General features: G+C 45.8%; 1 protein-coding gene across 2 annotated transcripts in view; it reads left to right on the forward strand.

Annotated features, from left to right (window-relative positions):
- The first annotated feature begins 2,725 nt into the window (after nucleotides 1–2,725).
- NINJ2 (ninjurin 2) overlaps nucleotides 2,726–16,912 on the forward strand; it is a 78,698-nt gene continuing 64,511 nt past the window's right edge. Inside the window, exon 1 of one of the 2 annotated variants that reach the window (XM_045462779.1) lies at nucleotides 2,726–2,973. In XM_045462779.1, the coding sequence (XP_045318735.1) occupies nucleotides 2,800–2,973 (174 nt within the window). In that variant the 5' untranslated portion in view covers nucleotides 2,726–2,799. Of the gene's footprint in view, nucleotides 2,974–9,982; nucleotides 10,850–16,912 lie in introns of those variants that run through there. The other variant, XM_045462780.1, reaches the window with a different exon arrangement.

The raw sequence follows: 16,912 nt of genomic DNA on the forward strand, positions 1-16,912 counted from the left end.
CATTTTCTCATTCTGATTATTTTCTCTATTTAGCCAGATGTATCCATATTATGTAAAGGATGATTAGAATCATCACACAGGAATGCAAAGAGAAATAGTTGATATTTTGATTTTGACATCCAAAATAAGGTTTTCCAGCAAGATGATCATTTTGTTGTGTTTTGTTGAGAATGAGAATTTTGTTGGGTTTTGCTGAGAATGGGAATTTTCTCAATTTCTTTATTTCCTCTTAGAATTATTATCATTGAGTTCCACATAAGGCACATCCCAACCAAACAGAAAGAGAAAGAGGACAAAGCCAACCTTTTTGGATCCTAGATTATGGGAATTGTGGGAAGAACTGAAGCAGAGAAAGAGAAAGCAGGTACTCGGACATGTTTCAATTTCTCTTCCCTGAGCCAAAATCACAGATAAAAACACGGACTCGGAACGCTAATTAGGATTTGAGTCTCAGAGTTGAATCTTGGTTCAACCTTGGGCAAATTCTTTGTGCTTCTGTTTCCTCACCTGTGACACACGGATAATGTGTTACGATTCAACCTTGTGGAATTGTTATTGGAAGTAAGTAAGTGAGGGTGTGTTAAAGTGCTCGGAATAGCAGTGGTCACACTGTGTACTTATGGGGGATGGGAGTTATGGATATCACAGCAGATCTTTGAAGGAATGCTGAGGAGTTGGCTCCATCTCTCACTCCTGGTTTGGAGTCTAGAAAGAGATTACCTTAAAAGCTATTCCGGCACCAGCTGGAGCAGCCACATCAAAACAAAGTCTTTACCAGAAGGGGGCTGAGCTTGCCTCTCTCCAGTGACAGACAGCAGCTCTCAGTTCCCATGTACCCAAGGGAGAAGTGGAGTGGTAGCCAAGTGTCTGGTAGGAGGAGCGTTTGGAGATCATCTTGGAGGGGTGGACCACTGAGCTGGTACCACTGGGACGGGAGCACATGTGAGTCATAGCAGGTCTCAGGATGGTCCACGTCACCACGAGAGCTGAGAGAGGGCAAAGTCAACAAGGGAGCCCACTGGGTCTTTAAGAGCAGAGAGAGGATGGACCATGAGTTATCCTTGTCACAGACATTAGCCACCAACACCAGCAGGAGGCCCAGAAATAGGCCGTCTCTCTTCTGTAGTCACCAACTCAGAGGGCAGCCCAGCCCCACCATAGCAGAAAGTAGCAGAAGCTCCAGGATACGTCGAAGAACCATCACTCTTCTACTTCCAAGTATTTATAAACTGTGCCCCAGGGCGCCTGGATGGCTCAGTCGTGAGCATCTGACTTCGGCTCAGGTCATGATCTCGCAGTTTGTGAGTTCGAGCCCCCCATTGGGCTCACTGCTATCAGCGCAGAGCCCACTTGGGACCCTCTGTCTCCCTCTCTCTCTTCCCCTCCCCTGCTTGCACTCTCTCAGAAATAAATAAGACATCTTATAAAATTAAATAAATAAATAAATAAATAATAAACCATGCCCCTCTCCCACACACCTAGATGTCATCTCTGGGGGATGGGTGGAAATTGGAAAGGCTAAACATTCTATCTAAACTAGACCATTTACCATTTAAATTAAATCCCACTGCATTTATCAGATTAGATGGATATATGATCCTCATTCCATTGACCACTCACCTCATGTCTAGCAGGATGGGGACTTATAAAGACATTACATCATTAATAGAAATAAAGAGGGGCGCCTGGGTGGCTCAGTAGGTTGAGCGCCCAACTTCAGCTCAGGTCATGATCTCACAGTCTGTGAGTTCGAGCCCCGCGTCGGGCTCTGTGCTGACAGCTCAGAGCCTGGAGCCTGCTTTGGACTCTGTCTCCCTCTCTTTCTGCCCCTCCCCCATTCATGCTCTGTCTCTCTCTGTCTCAAAAATAAGTAAACATTAAAAAAAAATAGAAATAAAGAATTGCCCCCTTCCACCCCTTTGGCAGCACATTTAAGTGTGGTGAGAGTAAATTTCTGACTCTGTTACTCTCCTCACTCCCTTTAAACTTGAACTGGATTACTCCAATTTAACACTGCCCCTACCATGCACACTCACAGACATACCCACACCCACACATACACAAGCTGGTGTCTAAAACTAGCTTCAGGAACAAACCAGAAGAGTTTTAGGTTCTAAGGTAAACAAGAGAAAGAAAGCTTTTCCAAAAAAAGACTCACTCCTGGTAGTTTTATTTTAAAAGTAGGGAAAAAGCAACTACTTGCGTAAACAGAATTTGAAGGTATAACTTTTTCCTGCTCTCTTTCCGTCTAATCAAGGGAGAAAATGAGGACATCAAACAACCTGTCAATAAAAGTTTATTGTTAATTACTTTATAGAGTAAGGCTTATGCTTCAGGGCCTATTAAGTAAACTACATTTTTTTTGTTTAAACTTTTAGCGCTACAGGGAACAAGAGAAAGAAGTCTCTAAGCCTCAGTTTTAGGAATATGCTAGAGTCCACCCACCCTTGATGACTGAGGACCCTATTCAGCTCCACCAATGTGAAGTCAGACAGCATGCTGAGGCTGTTTTTCCATTTCCTTGATAAATCCACAGGGTTTCTATGCCGGTAGAAAAGCTACTAACTCAAAGCAGGCTGAGTTTGACCTCGGATGGCCCCTCTGGGGCTGGAGGGGCACTGGCGCCACGAGAGAAAATGATGCTGTCACCACTAACTCAAAAGGCCACCTATCAATGTGTCACATGCCACCTCCTGAAGTGCACATGCGTGTGCACGCACACACGCACGCACGCAAGTGTATGCATGTGTACACTTCCCCCAGGGGCTGAGCCCAGGACAGGCATCCCACATCAGATGGATGAATAGCAGGTCTGTCCTGCCAGCTGTGTGCTCTCTCCCACCCAAAGAAAGCAGTAGAGACTCAGACAGCAAAGCCTGGAGTTGCCCACGCAGTCTGTTACCAGCACCAGAGTGTGTGAAGGCACTTGAGGGCAGCAAGATGGAATCAGAGAGAGAAATCATCGACCTCCAAGTAAGTTCTCTCCGGGAGAGAGGAAGGAGGGTGGAGATGGGGGGAGCAGAGGTAAAGCTGGGGGAAGGAAGGATTAATATTCTGGTCACTTGATATTCTCCCTCTCACCCCCCTTTCTCTCTTACCCCCTTCTCCAAATGTTCCCTAGGCTTTATCTCTTTTTTTCTCTTTCTGTTTCCCTGTCTGGTTCTTCGCTTGTTTTGAAATATGTGAGAAAGGGATTGTTTAAATCCCTCTTGGCCTCTGCTTCCTCTTGTCAGTCAAAGAGCTAATTAGATTCGCGTTACCAGAAGATGATTTCACATTCTGCACAGCGCTTTCCTCCAAACCCCAAGACAGTAGAGACTTATTTGAGAGCTGCTGGCAGTTCTCTGGAGGCAAGGAAAGATATGAGTTTTAGAGTTAAGAAGAGAGGCAGCTGGCCAACTTTGCATTTTACAGGTTGGAAAAAACTGGAGCCACTCCGTGGCTTTCTCCACAAAGCTCTCCTGTGGAGGACAGAGTGTCTTATTCGGACAGGGCAAGAAAAGGAAGCCAGTAAAATCTGCTAGCAGGAGGCAGAGACTGGTGTCCCTCCCTACCTGGGACAGGCTTGGAGGGCATCAGAGGCTCTAATCCACAATTGCAGGGAAAGGGAATGGGATGTTCTGGTAAGAGGAGAGCCAGGTCGCTGGAACTGGCACTCTCCAACTTTATTGAATAAAGCCAGCCTTTCTGTAGGGATCACAGAGGTTGCATAATAAATTTTCCTAGAGCTGGACAATTACAGGGTGGAGAAGGACTTTTGAGACCAAGGATTTTTGATCATGGTATCTGTTCTTCAAGCAAATCTTCAACACCCCAGTGTATGCTTCAGATGAAAAAGGAGCTGCTATGTGTGTTGGGCAGCATGATGGGGGCCTGGCAGAACTTCTGCCCTCTGTCCCTCCACCCCTGAGATACAACCAAGGAAGTTGTAGAATCACTTGGGGTAGTGTGTCAAAACCATTGGTCTACTAGAACTACAAAATAGTGTCGTTTTCCTTGATTGTCATACAGCCCCAAACATGGTCCCAACTCGGGGCTTGATGGTCCTTCTGCCTGGAATATTCTTTCCCTGGGCTGGCTCCTTCTAGTACATTCAGATCTCAGCTCAAATGCTACTGACTCAGGGAGACCTTTGCCCTCTGTAGAGGAACCCTCCTTTCATTTTGTCTTCATCATTTGTTTTCATTCTTCCATAGCACTGCTCACTATTTGAAGTTACATTGTTCATTTGATTACTTATCCAATCTAATCAATCTCATTAGAACATAAACTCCATTAGAGTCTGTTTCTTTCATTGCTCTATCCCTAGTGCCCAGGGCGGTGCTTGATAAACAGTAATTGCATGGAAAATAGTTGTAAGTGAATAACTTAAGGGAGCCATGAATTAAAGGGGAATCACTAATAGGCAGAGGGTCACTCTACCAGACCATGGCAGAGTCAGGACTTCTGGACAACCCAGGTCTTCTGACCCTACAGTGTATTTTCTTTTTTCTTCCTCTAGTTCTTGCCTCCATTGGATATTTAGTAGCTAAGGAAATGGTACTGCTCATTTCCAGTCCCTGAAGAAAAAGTTTCTTATGTGCTGATGAGTTAAATAATCCTGAGTTATAGGCTAAGGACACTACATTTGGAAGAAAGGTTCAGAAAGAAAGAGGTAGGCAGAACTATGGACTAAAGTGTTAGAGTACCCTTCTCTTCTTTATTAGAGTTATTCTCTCTCTCTCCCAATATAGTCTTTTATTCTGGCATCTTATTCACATTTTCCTTTGGTAGTTTATTTATTTGGTTGGCCAGAAGGTCATCCATTGAGTTTCTACATCTTCCTGTCTAGCCCTCTGGATCCAATGAGGAAATAGTCACTGTGGTCTTCTGAGAAGGCAAGTCTTGGTTCATGACAGGTGGAAATGTCTGTCCCCTAGTAGCATGATTTTACCCTCTCCTCACATGGTGTTGCCACATGAAATCCAGAGGAAAGACATATATAAAGACCCTAGAATATTATGTACTGAATAATATTAGTTCCTCTGTTTCTGAGAATGGTTTTCCAGGGGTGGTAAAGACATATTGACTATAGCTAAGACATTTCATCTCTTCATTTAACAAATATTTACTAATCAATAACTATATATTTCACTCTGTGCTTGCTAGGTATGGAAAAGTTTTCTTATTTCATGAGGTTATTATAGTGGGTTGAATTCCTGCATGAGCTAAATAGTGTTATTCTGTTTTATAGCTCCAAGACTAATTCTTAAACTTACAAATGTATTATTTACCCCTGGAAAGACAGCTAGATAGTATGTGTATGATGTACTGTGTTCTACCCTGAACACGTTAAAGCCCAAGTCCAAATAATAATGCCACAGTATTCAAACCAGGGCAACTCTCTTTACCATATAAATATTGATCTCCCCTTTATAATCCTGATCTTGGAGACTTCATTTGTGCTAAGTATATAAATTAATTCCTATTCATCACTATCCCATTACCAAAACAAACCAAAGGAAGAACAAATATTTATTGAGCTTCAACACTGTATGAAGCACCAAAAACAAAAACAAAAACAAAAACATGATACCTGGCCTTAGAAAGTTTAAGTGGAAGAAAAACAGATGACTATAATATAAAGAAAATGTTCAATTAAAATAGTATGTCCCCAAAATGTGGTACAGTTACCACCAATGGTTAGTAAAGGGAATACCAATGGCTAACAGTTTTTTATTGTAATGGCTATCTTTATAGTTATAGTGTGTATTACAAAAAAAGGGTAACTAATCCATCAAATCTGTGATTTCTAAATTTTTATTGCTCAGGATGAGGCTAAAGTAAGTGGCATGATACGTTTTAAGTTCTTATTCAGACTTTATGAGTGTCATGGGCACACCCTGAATATTTTAATAATTGTACCTGTCTTCACTGTTCAGAAGTGTGGCTGGTCTGGATGAAATGAAACACAGGTGTGTGTCTGTGCATATTGCTTCTTTCTTGTCACTAAAAGATCGAGATAGCAAACAAGGTACAACTGAAATTTGGGAAACTCCAATCTAAAAAACATTAAGCCTCTATCATCAGTGTTGCAGGTGTGTCCCCATGGTCAACACCTTGACAGTGGGATGGCTGGTACTGGTGCCTCTCCTTCCACAACCTGAAGCTGTGGCCTCCAAGCTTCTGCCCTTCTCCCAGCCCTTAGTAGCAGCCCTGCCAGACAGCTAAGGTGACTCCTTTTCCAGGCTCTAGACTGGACTAATTTCCCATCTTTTACCCCCTCCTCTGAGATCTGGATGAATAAAGGGTGGAAGACAATCCCTTTTCTTCTCCTTCAACCTGTGTTGCAACCCCACCGCTGAGTATGGAGTTCAAGCCACTCTCCTTGCTCCTTCCTAAAATGGAGCTCTTCTTCTGCTTATAGATTCACCTAAGGAGATTCAGTCCTCTGGCCTCTTTCTTCCACCTGTGCGGGATGTTGAGGGAGATACAAAGATGGTCAAAGATGGTCTCTTCGTAAGGGAATGAAGACTGGTACACACTGAATGCAAATTCAGTGTAGTAAGGGTTAAGTACAACAAGGGATAGAATGCACTGGGAGTGGAGGTAAAAATTACTTATGAATAGAAGGGGGGACTATAGGTAAAGTATTCTGGAGTATTTTCAAATTGAAATTCCAGACAACAGTTTGGTAGTATATATCAAGAGACTTAAAAATGACCCAGTATGGGGCACCTGGCTGGCTCAGTGGGTGGAGTGTGTGGCTCTCGATTTCCAGGTTGTGAATTCGAGCCCCATGTTGGGTGTAGAGATTACTTAAAAAAATAAAATCTTAAAAAAAAAAAAATGACCCAGTAATCCCACTTCTAGAATCAGCCTAAGAAAATAATCAGATATGTAAGGATGTTCACTAAAATACTGTTTATAGCAAAAAAGAGTATCCAACAATGAAAGAATGGTTAAATAAATTTTGGTACATCTGTTAGTGGATATCGTGAAATAATTTTTTTCAATGTTAGGGAAGAATATTTAAAGGAATACCAAAATGCTAATCATATAAATCAAAAAAGTAGGATACAGAAGAGTATAAACATTTTATCCCAACTTCCTTTAAAAATCATATAGAGTAAATATGTGCAAGAAAACCATTCCCAAGAAATACATCAAAATGTTAATACCGGTTATTTATGGGTTATGAATGACTTACTTTCTTCTTTTACTTTATTTTTACTTTTTATTTCCTTTAAACATTTTTACCGACGCATATATTATATTTAGAATAGAAAAAAAAACCCTGTAGTTTAAAAAAGAAAATTAGAGAAGCAGATGTGGCTATATGCAAATGAGTAGATCTGTGAATATGAACCACAGCAGATATATACACACATATATATTTATTCCCGACTCTGATTGCCATAGAAAATAAACAGCTGACTTATCTTTGTGTAAGTAGGCATCTCCTTTTAAGTGGCCCTGTTCCACTTTTTAAAAGTTCTACATAGTAGCAACTCTGGTTTTTTATATCTCAGTATGCTCCAAGAACAGACTTCAGGAATGTGAAATCCAAGGACACACCCACAGACCTCCGAGTTTCTACACAGCCCCTTGGGAGGAAAAACATCAGAGGCAAGTAGGAAGGGGTGAGGTGGTTGCATCCTGATTTAGTCAGATCTTGTACCTGACAACTTCAGTAACTTGTCCTCTATCACCTAAAGAAAAATATAAAATCATTTGTATTAAGTAGAGAGACAGATATATAGATGATAGCTAAAGAGACAGACAGACAGACGGTGGAAGGATTTGGGACAACTTGTTGGAGGAGGTAGTCATTGGGTAAACTTTGAAGGAGGAATAGGACTCTGACAAGTGGAGGATATTCTAGTGTGAACAGAAGCTGCAAGCAGGACATCACAGGGCGTATCTGGGGAAGGATGAGTAGTCCAATTTGTGTAGGCTATAAAGTGAATAGAAGAATAACAGTGGGGAATATGATTATAAAAGTGGGTTGGAACCAGATCATGATGGACAGTGAAGACCACGTTATTCCCCTCGAGGAGGAACTGACCAGTGACTCTAGTGATCAATGTTCTTTGCAGAAGCACCTGAGCTCTCAAGTGGATGTCCTGGAAAGGGGTGAGCAAGGAAAAGAAACGTGGCTGTGCCTCCCAAGACCTAAGGCCCCTCCCAGAGCTGAACTTCCAAATGGGACTTGGAGGGGCCTTTAGTCTAGCAGACCACAGGTCTTGTTTCATAGAAGAGAAAACGGAGTCACAGAGTTGTGTGATGTTTAAGTAGGTCTTAGAATCCTCACGTATGATCTGCCCAAAGTCAGCCATGACATTGGGCAGAGTATCCAATGGACAACACAATACTCAAAATGTATTTGTTGACTAATTCATAACTCAATTTGCCATCACAGTGAAAGGCCCTTCCAAATGTTCTAATCCTCCCAACCATGCTGTGGTCCTTACTCCACCTTCATTGGAAAAAGAAATGAAGCTCAGAAAGGTCAAGTACACCATCACAGAGCAGGAAAGTGGCAGGGCTAGGACTCAGACGTAGGTTTTCTTTTTGCTATACTCTAGCTCAGTGGTTTTCAAATGTGGCCGCTGGAGCAACAGTATCCCGTCACTTGGGAACCTTTTAGAAATGCAAATTCTCAGTTCCTACTCCAGACATACTAAATCAGAAACCCTGGGGAGGGGCCCAGCCATCTGTATTTTAACCAGTCCCTTGATAATTTTGATGTACTCTGAAGTTTCAAAACCACTGCCCACTGCCCAGGTACATTGCTGACTGACGTGGGGGGTTGGTATGGAGGCTCCAAGCCTGACCTCCTTTCTCCCACATGATCCTAGAGAAGCCAAGGAGTAGCACTCAAGCTGGACCTGGAGTAAGGCAGGAATGCTGGCAAAGCAAGAGACCCCAGCTGGATCAGATGTCGGGGACGAGGAGCTGCCAGTCACTTTGTGAGAGCACAAAGAACCTAAGTCTCACAAGTCCAAACTTCCTGTTTCAGTACGGGCACCACCAACCACACTGTCACTGCTGCTACTTGCCTGCCACATACCTGTAGGGATTTATACCCACTCTGATGAGAGATGGTTTGGGATTACCCCAGCCTGGGAAAGAGGGTGTTAGACAAGCCTAGGGAGGTTAAGCATAATGAAGGGCTCAGGTGAAGATGGATGTCTCCGTCCTGTCACCGAGCCCTGCTTCACGAGAAGAGCAATCGTAGGCAAGGGTGGGACTTTCCCACAGGGCACAGATACCTGGAGTGGGGGGAGGGAGGTACTCTGTGTCTATAGGGGTGGAGGGAAAAGAGCACAGGAATATAGCACTCCCGAATAGTCTGTCCGGGACCTTAGGATGGGAGTAAGGAGGGCAGGGGGCACCAGCCAGGTGGGAGTTGCATCCTGCAATCCAGAGCATCTCTACACAAAGCCTAACCAGTGTCCTAAAGCAGTGAGCCTCAGAGCTGGAAGTCCACCAGGCTCCACGCCAAGAGAATGGAAAACCCTCGGCCTCTCCAGAGGCGAATTCTGTTTCCAAAGCCCCATCCAGGGAACTGGGACTGTTTACCCCCAGGTCCAAGAATCAGGCTTTGCTCTTTGGTTTTGTGTGCTTGCCTTGTGCCGTAGGCACAGAGTCCAGGGACCCATCTTCTGCCTGAATACACATTTTCAGTCCATATCTGTACACAGTGGGGCCGGTGTCATTCATGCAGCCGGGACTTTCCCTGCCACACCCCCCACCTTCACCCGCAGTTTCCTAGAAATGCGACCGCCCAGTGTTAGGATTCAAGCATGGCTCAGTCCCCAGGGATAGCTGGGCAGGGTGGGGCTGGCAGTGTTGGACCTTTAATGCCTCGCCCTGTCTCGCCCTGTCTCTCTCTCTCTCTGGTTTTCACAGCAATCTATGTCATTTAATGTTCATCCACCTCCCTTGTTGCGAACTGCCTCTGACAGAGTTTGGGTTGGGAGTGGGGAGCAGAAATCTCGCAAGGCCTGTGACTTGTCCTGGTTGCAGCAGAATCTCTGTGAACCAGATCCTGGGCTACTCCCAGCAACCACAGCAAAGCCAGTGCCATCCCAGTCCCGCGGAACCTCCAAGCTGCAGAGCTCTGTGCTTTCAGGCCCTTGAGGAGCCGGAATTGGACAGAAGTTCCAAATCCTCTGTCAAAGCTGAGCCATCTCCTTCTCCATACCCCGGTGGTTGTGGGGTAGCTTCAAGAGGAGGCAGGGTGGGATGGAGAGGAACCAAGGGGAGACCGCCTTCTGCTCACTGCAATTTCCAGTGGCCTCCCAAACCTCAAGAGTTCAGTATGGCCTGCGGGGTCTCCACATGCTTTTCACAGTAATAGCGGCCAGCAGGGGGCTGCCACTGAGATTGTGAGATAGAGAGAATCAGAGAGACAGAGGAGCCCTGTTATTTTGTTTTCCATTCTCCACGTGATCTGCAGTATTTTTCCTCCTTCCCATTAGAAGTACGCCTCCTCCCCTACCATCCTGATGTGACCTACTTATCTACTCCCTTTAAAGGGAGGTACTCTGGAAGGCATCCCAGTCTAGGGCGGTTCTGTCTGTGATTCTCAGAGAGACAAGCTGTCTCTTTAATAAGGGAAATCCAGAAGCTGTAAAATTGGGGGTGGGGTGGTACGAGGGGGTAGGGGGAGGTAGTAAGGAGGTTAGGTAAGGTTGGGGAAGAAGGGAAATGGAGGTTGGTGGAGCCCGAGAAGAGTGTTCAGTGGTGTGGCTTTGGCCAGCATGACAGATTCATGCCATGACTAAGGGAAACAGGTTCTGGACCGGTCAAAGGGCGGTGGAAGCAGCAGATGTTGACTGCTGGAGAGACTGCACGAAACGAGGTAAAAATAAAACAACATTCCAGCTCTTGCACTTTCCCACTTTCTGCCCCTAGTTCACTGAGCTCTCTAATCTCTGAGCCCCTGTTGCCTTATCTGCAAAATGGGAATAATAAATTCTACCTCAGAAAATGGATGAAAAGATTAAATTATTTACCCCACCCTCTGTTCCCTCCTGAAGAAAACCCAGCAAGGTCTCAGAATAATGGCACATATGTGATAACAGCTACCATTTGTTTATAAGTACCTATCCTGTGGGAGGCACTGTACATGTAGTTTAAATTCCATGAGGAATGAATTATGCCCAATAAGGAATCTGAGGCTCTGAGAAGTTAAATCACTTATGCAAAGTCACACAGCTAGCAAGTAGCAGGGCTGAGGTTCCCACTCACAGCTATCTGACTCGAGTGTGTGCTCTTAAACATACCTCCCCTAGACTGTAACATCACCAGCCTTAATGAGAAAGGATTTGGCAAAACCCTTGTCCCCACGTCTTAAGTAAATCTGGAATGCTGAGTCAGATAGGGGCTGGAGAAATCAAACAATAATTGGGTTGTATAATGCTATCATTTTACGCTAATCTTGGCACTGAGGAGAGATTGTCTTGCAGACTGGAAGTCTATAAACGCCTATCTGGTCTCCAGCCACTGGGCCTCCAGTCTGGCCTCCCTCCAATCCATTCTCTTCACTGTAGCCACAGAGAACATTTTCCTCCTTCTATCAGAGTGGTTCCCAGCTGCCCTCAGCATTACATCCAAACCCAATGTGGCCAGCGCTCATCTTGTCCCTAGCAGGCCCCAGGCTTGGGAGGCCCTACTCCATTTTTATCAAATGTATTAAAATACACCCGTATCCTTCACTAAACATGACTTTTTTTAATGTAAAAATTTTGAAAGGCTTTTTAATGATTTGAATGTTGAAATGATTAATTTAAGCATTCAGTTTTCGTATGTAGGTGCCAATATGGTTTTTGCGGGTCTCAAACATTTGGGGCCTTTGGAAAGCTCCTAAGTACTATGCACACACACGGTGCCTAATGGGTGACACAGCTGTTGCTGCAGCCCCCGTCCACGTTCCCTGCATGCCAGGCTTTTGTAAATACAGTTTCCTGGGCCTAGAATTGTGTTTCTTCTGTAAGTGCACCTGCTCGTACCATTCCCCCCTCCCTCATTGCCCTGCAGTTTCTTTCTTTGACCTTCATAGGTGCTTAGCCTCTCAGCTTCCTTGTGTGTAAAACAGAAATAGTGATACCTACTTCATAACGCTTTAGAGAGGATAAAATAAGTTGATATACCAAAGCATTTCTATACAAAGTATGATTCATGCACCATCACAGGGGAGCTTGTTAGAAATGCAGAGTTTCAGGCCCCACCCCAGATGACTGATCAGAATCTCCCAGTTAACAAGATCCCCAGAAATCACATTTGAGTTTTGAGGAGTCCTGCACTACAGCACCCAGAACAATGTCTGCTACATTGTAGTAGTAAATGATAGCCATCGCTATTGTTATTGTTGTGATTACTAAAAGCCAATTTTTTATAGTTGTCTCCAGTTTCCCTTCTTACCTTATAACTTCTGAACTCCAGTGCTTTTCTTCTTCCTCTTTTTTTAATGTTTACTTATTTTTGAGAGAGAGAGAGAGACATAGAGACAGAGAGAGACACAGTGAGAGCAGGGAAGGGGCAGAGAGAGAGAGGGAGACACAGAATCCAAAGCAGGCTCTAAACTCTGAGCTGTCAGCACAGAGCCAGATGCGGGGCTCGGACTCACAAACTGTGAGATCATGACGGGAGCCCAAGCCTGACGCTTAACAGACTGAGCCACCCAGGCGCCCCTGGTTCAGTGCTTTTCAAATGTTGTTCCCGCAGCACACTTGCAGCCTGGGAGCTGGACCATGCATGGCAATTCCAGCTAAATGCTGGGCTTACAGTCAAGACACTCAGGTAGCTTCCCTCCATCTACGGAGGGAGCTAGCTGAGGAAATTGCAACAGGTGGTCATAAGGACCACCAAAAGAGGGATAGAGAGGTGCTAGAAGTGGCAGCTGACCCAGGCTTGTGGGGTCGAGGAAGGTGCTCTCCAATCTAAGACCTGAAAGGGGAGTTGGCAGGTCGTCTCTACAGCGGACTGACTGCTCCTACAGGGTAAAAGGGCCTGTTAAGGCTTTGCTCTACGGAATATCTATGGCCCTTGCTGTTTGCTCTCCCAAGCAAACAAGGGAACCCAAGGGGGCGTGAGTCTAGACACAAACTGGTGTCCTGGTATGAAGCCCAGTCACTTAGAAAAAAATTTTGGCCTCGTTGCAAACTGGGCCTTCGGTAGTTTTACAATTCTCAATCTCTCAGAAACTTGGTTTCCTTGTTTCCAGAACCAGGATAACGATACTCCCTCTACAGGGGGTCGGATCGCGAGGCTTAAGGGACAGGACAAGTCAGGTTCCAGGCACCTAGTAGGGGCGGGATCAAGTGTTCCTTTTCTGTGAAAAGGAACTGGGTGGATTTAGGCCCGAGGGCCAGAGCTTCGGAAACGGTAAACACTTCAGAGTACTTGCAAATACCGCCTTCCCTTCCCCTCCTCCCACCTGGGCCGGGACGCTGAAGTACGGGGCGGGTGTGTGCAGTCCGCGAGCAGCTGGAGGGGATGAGGTCGCCTAGGGTCGCAGGTGGGCTGGTTTTGGAGGGAAGAAAAGGCGCACTGTTTTCCCGGCGCCCGGGGCAGCCTTGGTGGATGCTCTGAAAACTCCAGAACAGAGCCGGCACAGTGTGGTCACGGCGAGCCTTGGGCAGCCGGCCTGTCTTTAAGAGGTGCGCTCCCTGGCAGAGGCCGCGCTGGAAATGTGAATATTCCTTTCACAAGGGGCACACCGCGTGCGCGAAGGCCGCCTCGGGAGAGCTCGCGGCCCCGCTGCCCAAACCCTCCGGGGGAGGCCGAGCGGAAGAGGCCGCTGATTGGCTGCGGGGGAGGCTCGTGCCGCGCGGACCCTCACACCCCCAGCCCCCGGCAAGCTGCGCGCGGGGTCGCAGGGGTGCGGGGTCGGCCGGGCCGGGGCGGGGAGGGCGCGCGGCCGCGACCGCAGGTCAGCTGACTCCCGCGGAGCCGGCCGAAGGGCTCACTTCCCCGTCCGGCCCCGGGGCCTACTGGGGGTTGGCCTTGAGCTTTTGTTACGTGGCTGTCCCTCTTCCTTCCCCTGCTGAAGGCCGAGGGCAGTCCTCACCCTTTGCTGAAGCAAAACAACCCCCTCCCCACCTCAGCTCGGCCCAGTCTCCGGCTCTGGTACTGACAGTCCCACTGGCTTCGGGTCCGGGGAGGGCAGGGTGGCCCCTTCCTGCTTCTCCAGCTCTGGCACGACATGCTCTGGCTGATCCTGATCGCGGTGGGTGGAGCCGGGTCGGGGCTATTTCGGTTCCTTCTTGGCCTGGAGTGCTTGGTTTCCTGCTGAATTTCCCCTAGGCTTCCCTTAGGTTATTAGTAATAATAGCTACCATTTTTCTGAGCACTTACTTTATATCAAGGAGGCACTTGACATATTTTTATTTTTATATTTCAGAGCAACTGTGTAGATATCAACCCCAGCTTATAGATGAAAACACGTGAAGCTCAGGGGAGTTAATTTCCTGAATGTCACAGCTAGCAAGTAGTTCAACGGGGATTCACATCCTAGGCTGTCTGACTCCAATGCTGTGCACTCTCCCCCCTGCCATGCTTTCCCGGTGAGGCCTTTGCCAGGGCCATGTTGAAGACTGATGATTTTCAGCTAAATTTTACCCTAAAGCCACACTGTCGTTAAGACTTTTTGGGGGCCAGACTAGGAAATAACCTAGCTTTGGGGCAATATTAGAAAAGATTCCCCTAGAACCTGTTTGTTTGGCACAGAGAGCTAATCAAAGCTAGTATCTGGAATTCTTTCATGACTTCCGTGAGAGGCATCCTGGCTTGAGGCACATTCCTCCTCCCTTGCGCATACCCCTTCCTCTCCCCTTCATCCTCCCAAGAAAGAACAAACTATTGCATTTGTCCAAAACCTCTCCAATTGGAACTAGGCCTGTAAATCAAGCATAAACAAAACCAGTCTTGAGAAGGGGAAAGTGAGGCACTGAGGCACTGGTGGGGGGGGGGGGGGGACAACTCAATTGGATCATTTTCTGGTGCTCAGAGTGCTTGCATAGAAGACAGGATTTTTCTTCTGATGAGACATCAGTAAAGCAGTGGCTGGTGTTTATTATTCTAAGATAGTACAAGCAGGGGTGCTTGTCTGACTGGGTGGCTCAGTCAATTAAGCATCAGACTTCAGCTAAGGTCATGATCTCCAGGTTCAGGAGTTAAGAGCCCAAGCTTCAGGCTCTGGGCTGGTAGCTCGAAGCTGGAGCCTGCTTCCTGTGTCTCCCTCTCTCTCTGCACCCCTCCCCCACTCATACATTTTCTCTCTCTCTCTCTCTCTCTCTGTCTCAAAAATAAGTAAAACATTTAAAAATAATAATAAATAATAAAAATAAATAGTACAAGCAAATTGTCAAATGATTCCACCTCGTAAACATAATTACATAAGACAGAAGCCTGAAAACCACCTGGAGGGCCTATACCTGAAGATGCCCAGACAAAGGGCATGGAAACAATTTATGAAGATCACTTCTTACCCCCATTTCCAACCTACAGCCTTCCATTTCTCTGGTACTGAAATTAGAACAAGTCTGCAGCATTGGAATCACAGGGGGATGGGTGAGGATGATTCCTTTTTTTTACATATGAGTAAACATAATACCAATAGGTCATTTAAAAATAAGGAATACCTTTAAAAGGGGAGGATGAGTTAAACACTGAAGCTGACCACAGAAGGTCCTGGAGCCCTTAAAGGGGAGGTCTGAGCAGCCAGCAGTGCTGTTTCCTCTGGGGTGTCATGTATTAGAAATACACTCTAACTTTTCTCGGGCCAGAAGCCCTGATATCTACCCTTTTATAAAGCTTTAGTTTCCACATTTGTAAAATTAGGACTTTGGATGTGAGGGTTCCCAAGCTGCCCCCCAAGTCTGGAAACTCCTACTTATGCAATACCCAGATATTTTCATTAAGTGATGCTCAACTCCTCCATCTCCGTAACAGGTTAATCATCTGACTAACTGCTCAGCTTTCCTGCTTTATGAGATCATCACTGCCAGTTCCAAGTGCATTTGGCTGCCAGAGAGCAAACATTCCATGTGTGAACTGGGGATACATATTGCCGTGATAACAAGTCTGGCAAATTTGAAACATGCTGATTTAATCTGAAACAGCGCTAAACTCCAACACACCGTTGGGGACCTGAGCCTGGGGCAAAGCCTCCTAATTTGCTTTCAGGTGGCATCAGTCATAATGCCTCAGGGCTTTGAGAAGGTAAAACATGCCAACCTACAATCCTCAAAAAGTCATCCAGTCCATGCCCCACCTTCCATCAGGTGAGAGTCAGTACACCTGGACCATCGTCAGCCTTGCCTATTAAGCTGAGGTTCCACTTGATATGATCCATAGTTGAGGTTACCACTGCCCTCAGGGGGAAATCTATGTATATCGGGTGACTAAATACAGTCACAGCAAATGGCCATGGTCTCGCAGTAACAACCCACACATAGTTTCCAGAAGGCATCAGTAGCTCCTTATAGGTACCTCAAAACTTCAAATCCATGGATTTGGCCATAGGTTAAGGTGGGGAACGGGATTTTTTTTTTCTTTCCACTTAATTCTCACACAGTGTTACGAGTGCAATCGTTGAGGCATACAAAAAGATGTAGAAACACCAAGAAGGTAGGAAAGGGATGGGGAAAGGGGCACATTTATTAAATAGTGGTTAGCATAGTGGTTAAGAATACAGGCTCTGAAGCTGGACTACTTGGGTTTGAATCCTGGGTCTTCCATTTCCTTGGTGTGCTGTCTAACGTAGGGCAAATTACTTAACCTCTTTGTGCCTCAGTTTCTTATAGGACTATTAATTTGTGTAGAACACTAAAAACAATGCCTGCTCCATATGAGTGCCACATAAATATGACATTACTGCAGCAAGTCCTATGTTAACTGCCTTATTACTTAACAATTTTTT

Source organism: Leopardus geoffroyi, chromosome B4, assembly GCF_018350155.1.
Source record: "Leopardus geoffroyi isolate Oge1 chromosome B4, O.geoffroyi_Oge1_pat1.0, whole genome shotgun sequence".
NCBI classification, from domain to species: Eukaryota; Metazoa; Chordata; class Mammalia; order Carnivora; family Felidae; genus Leopardus; species Leopardus geoffroyi.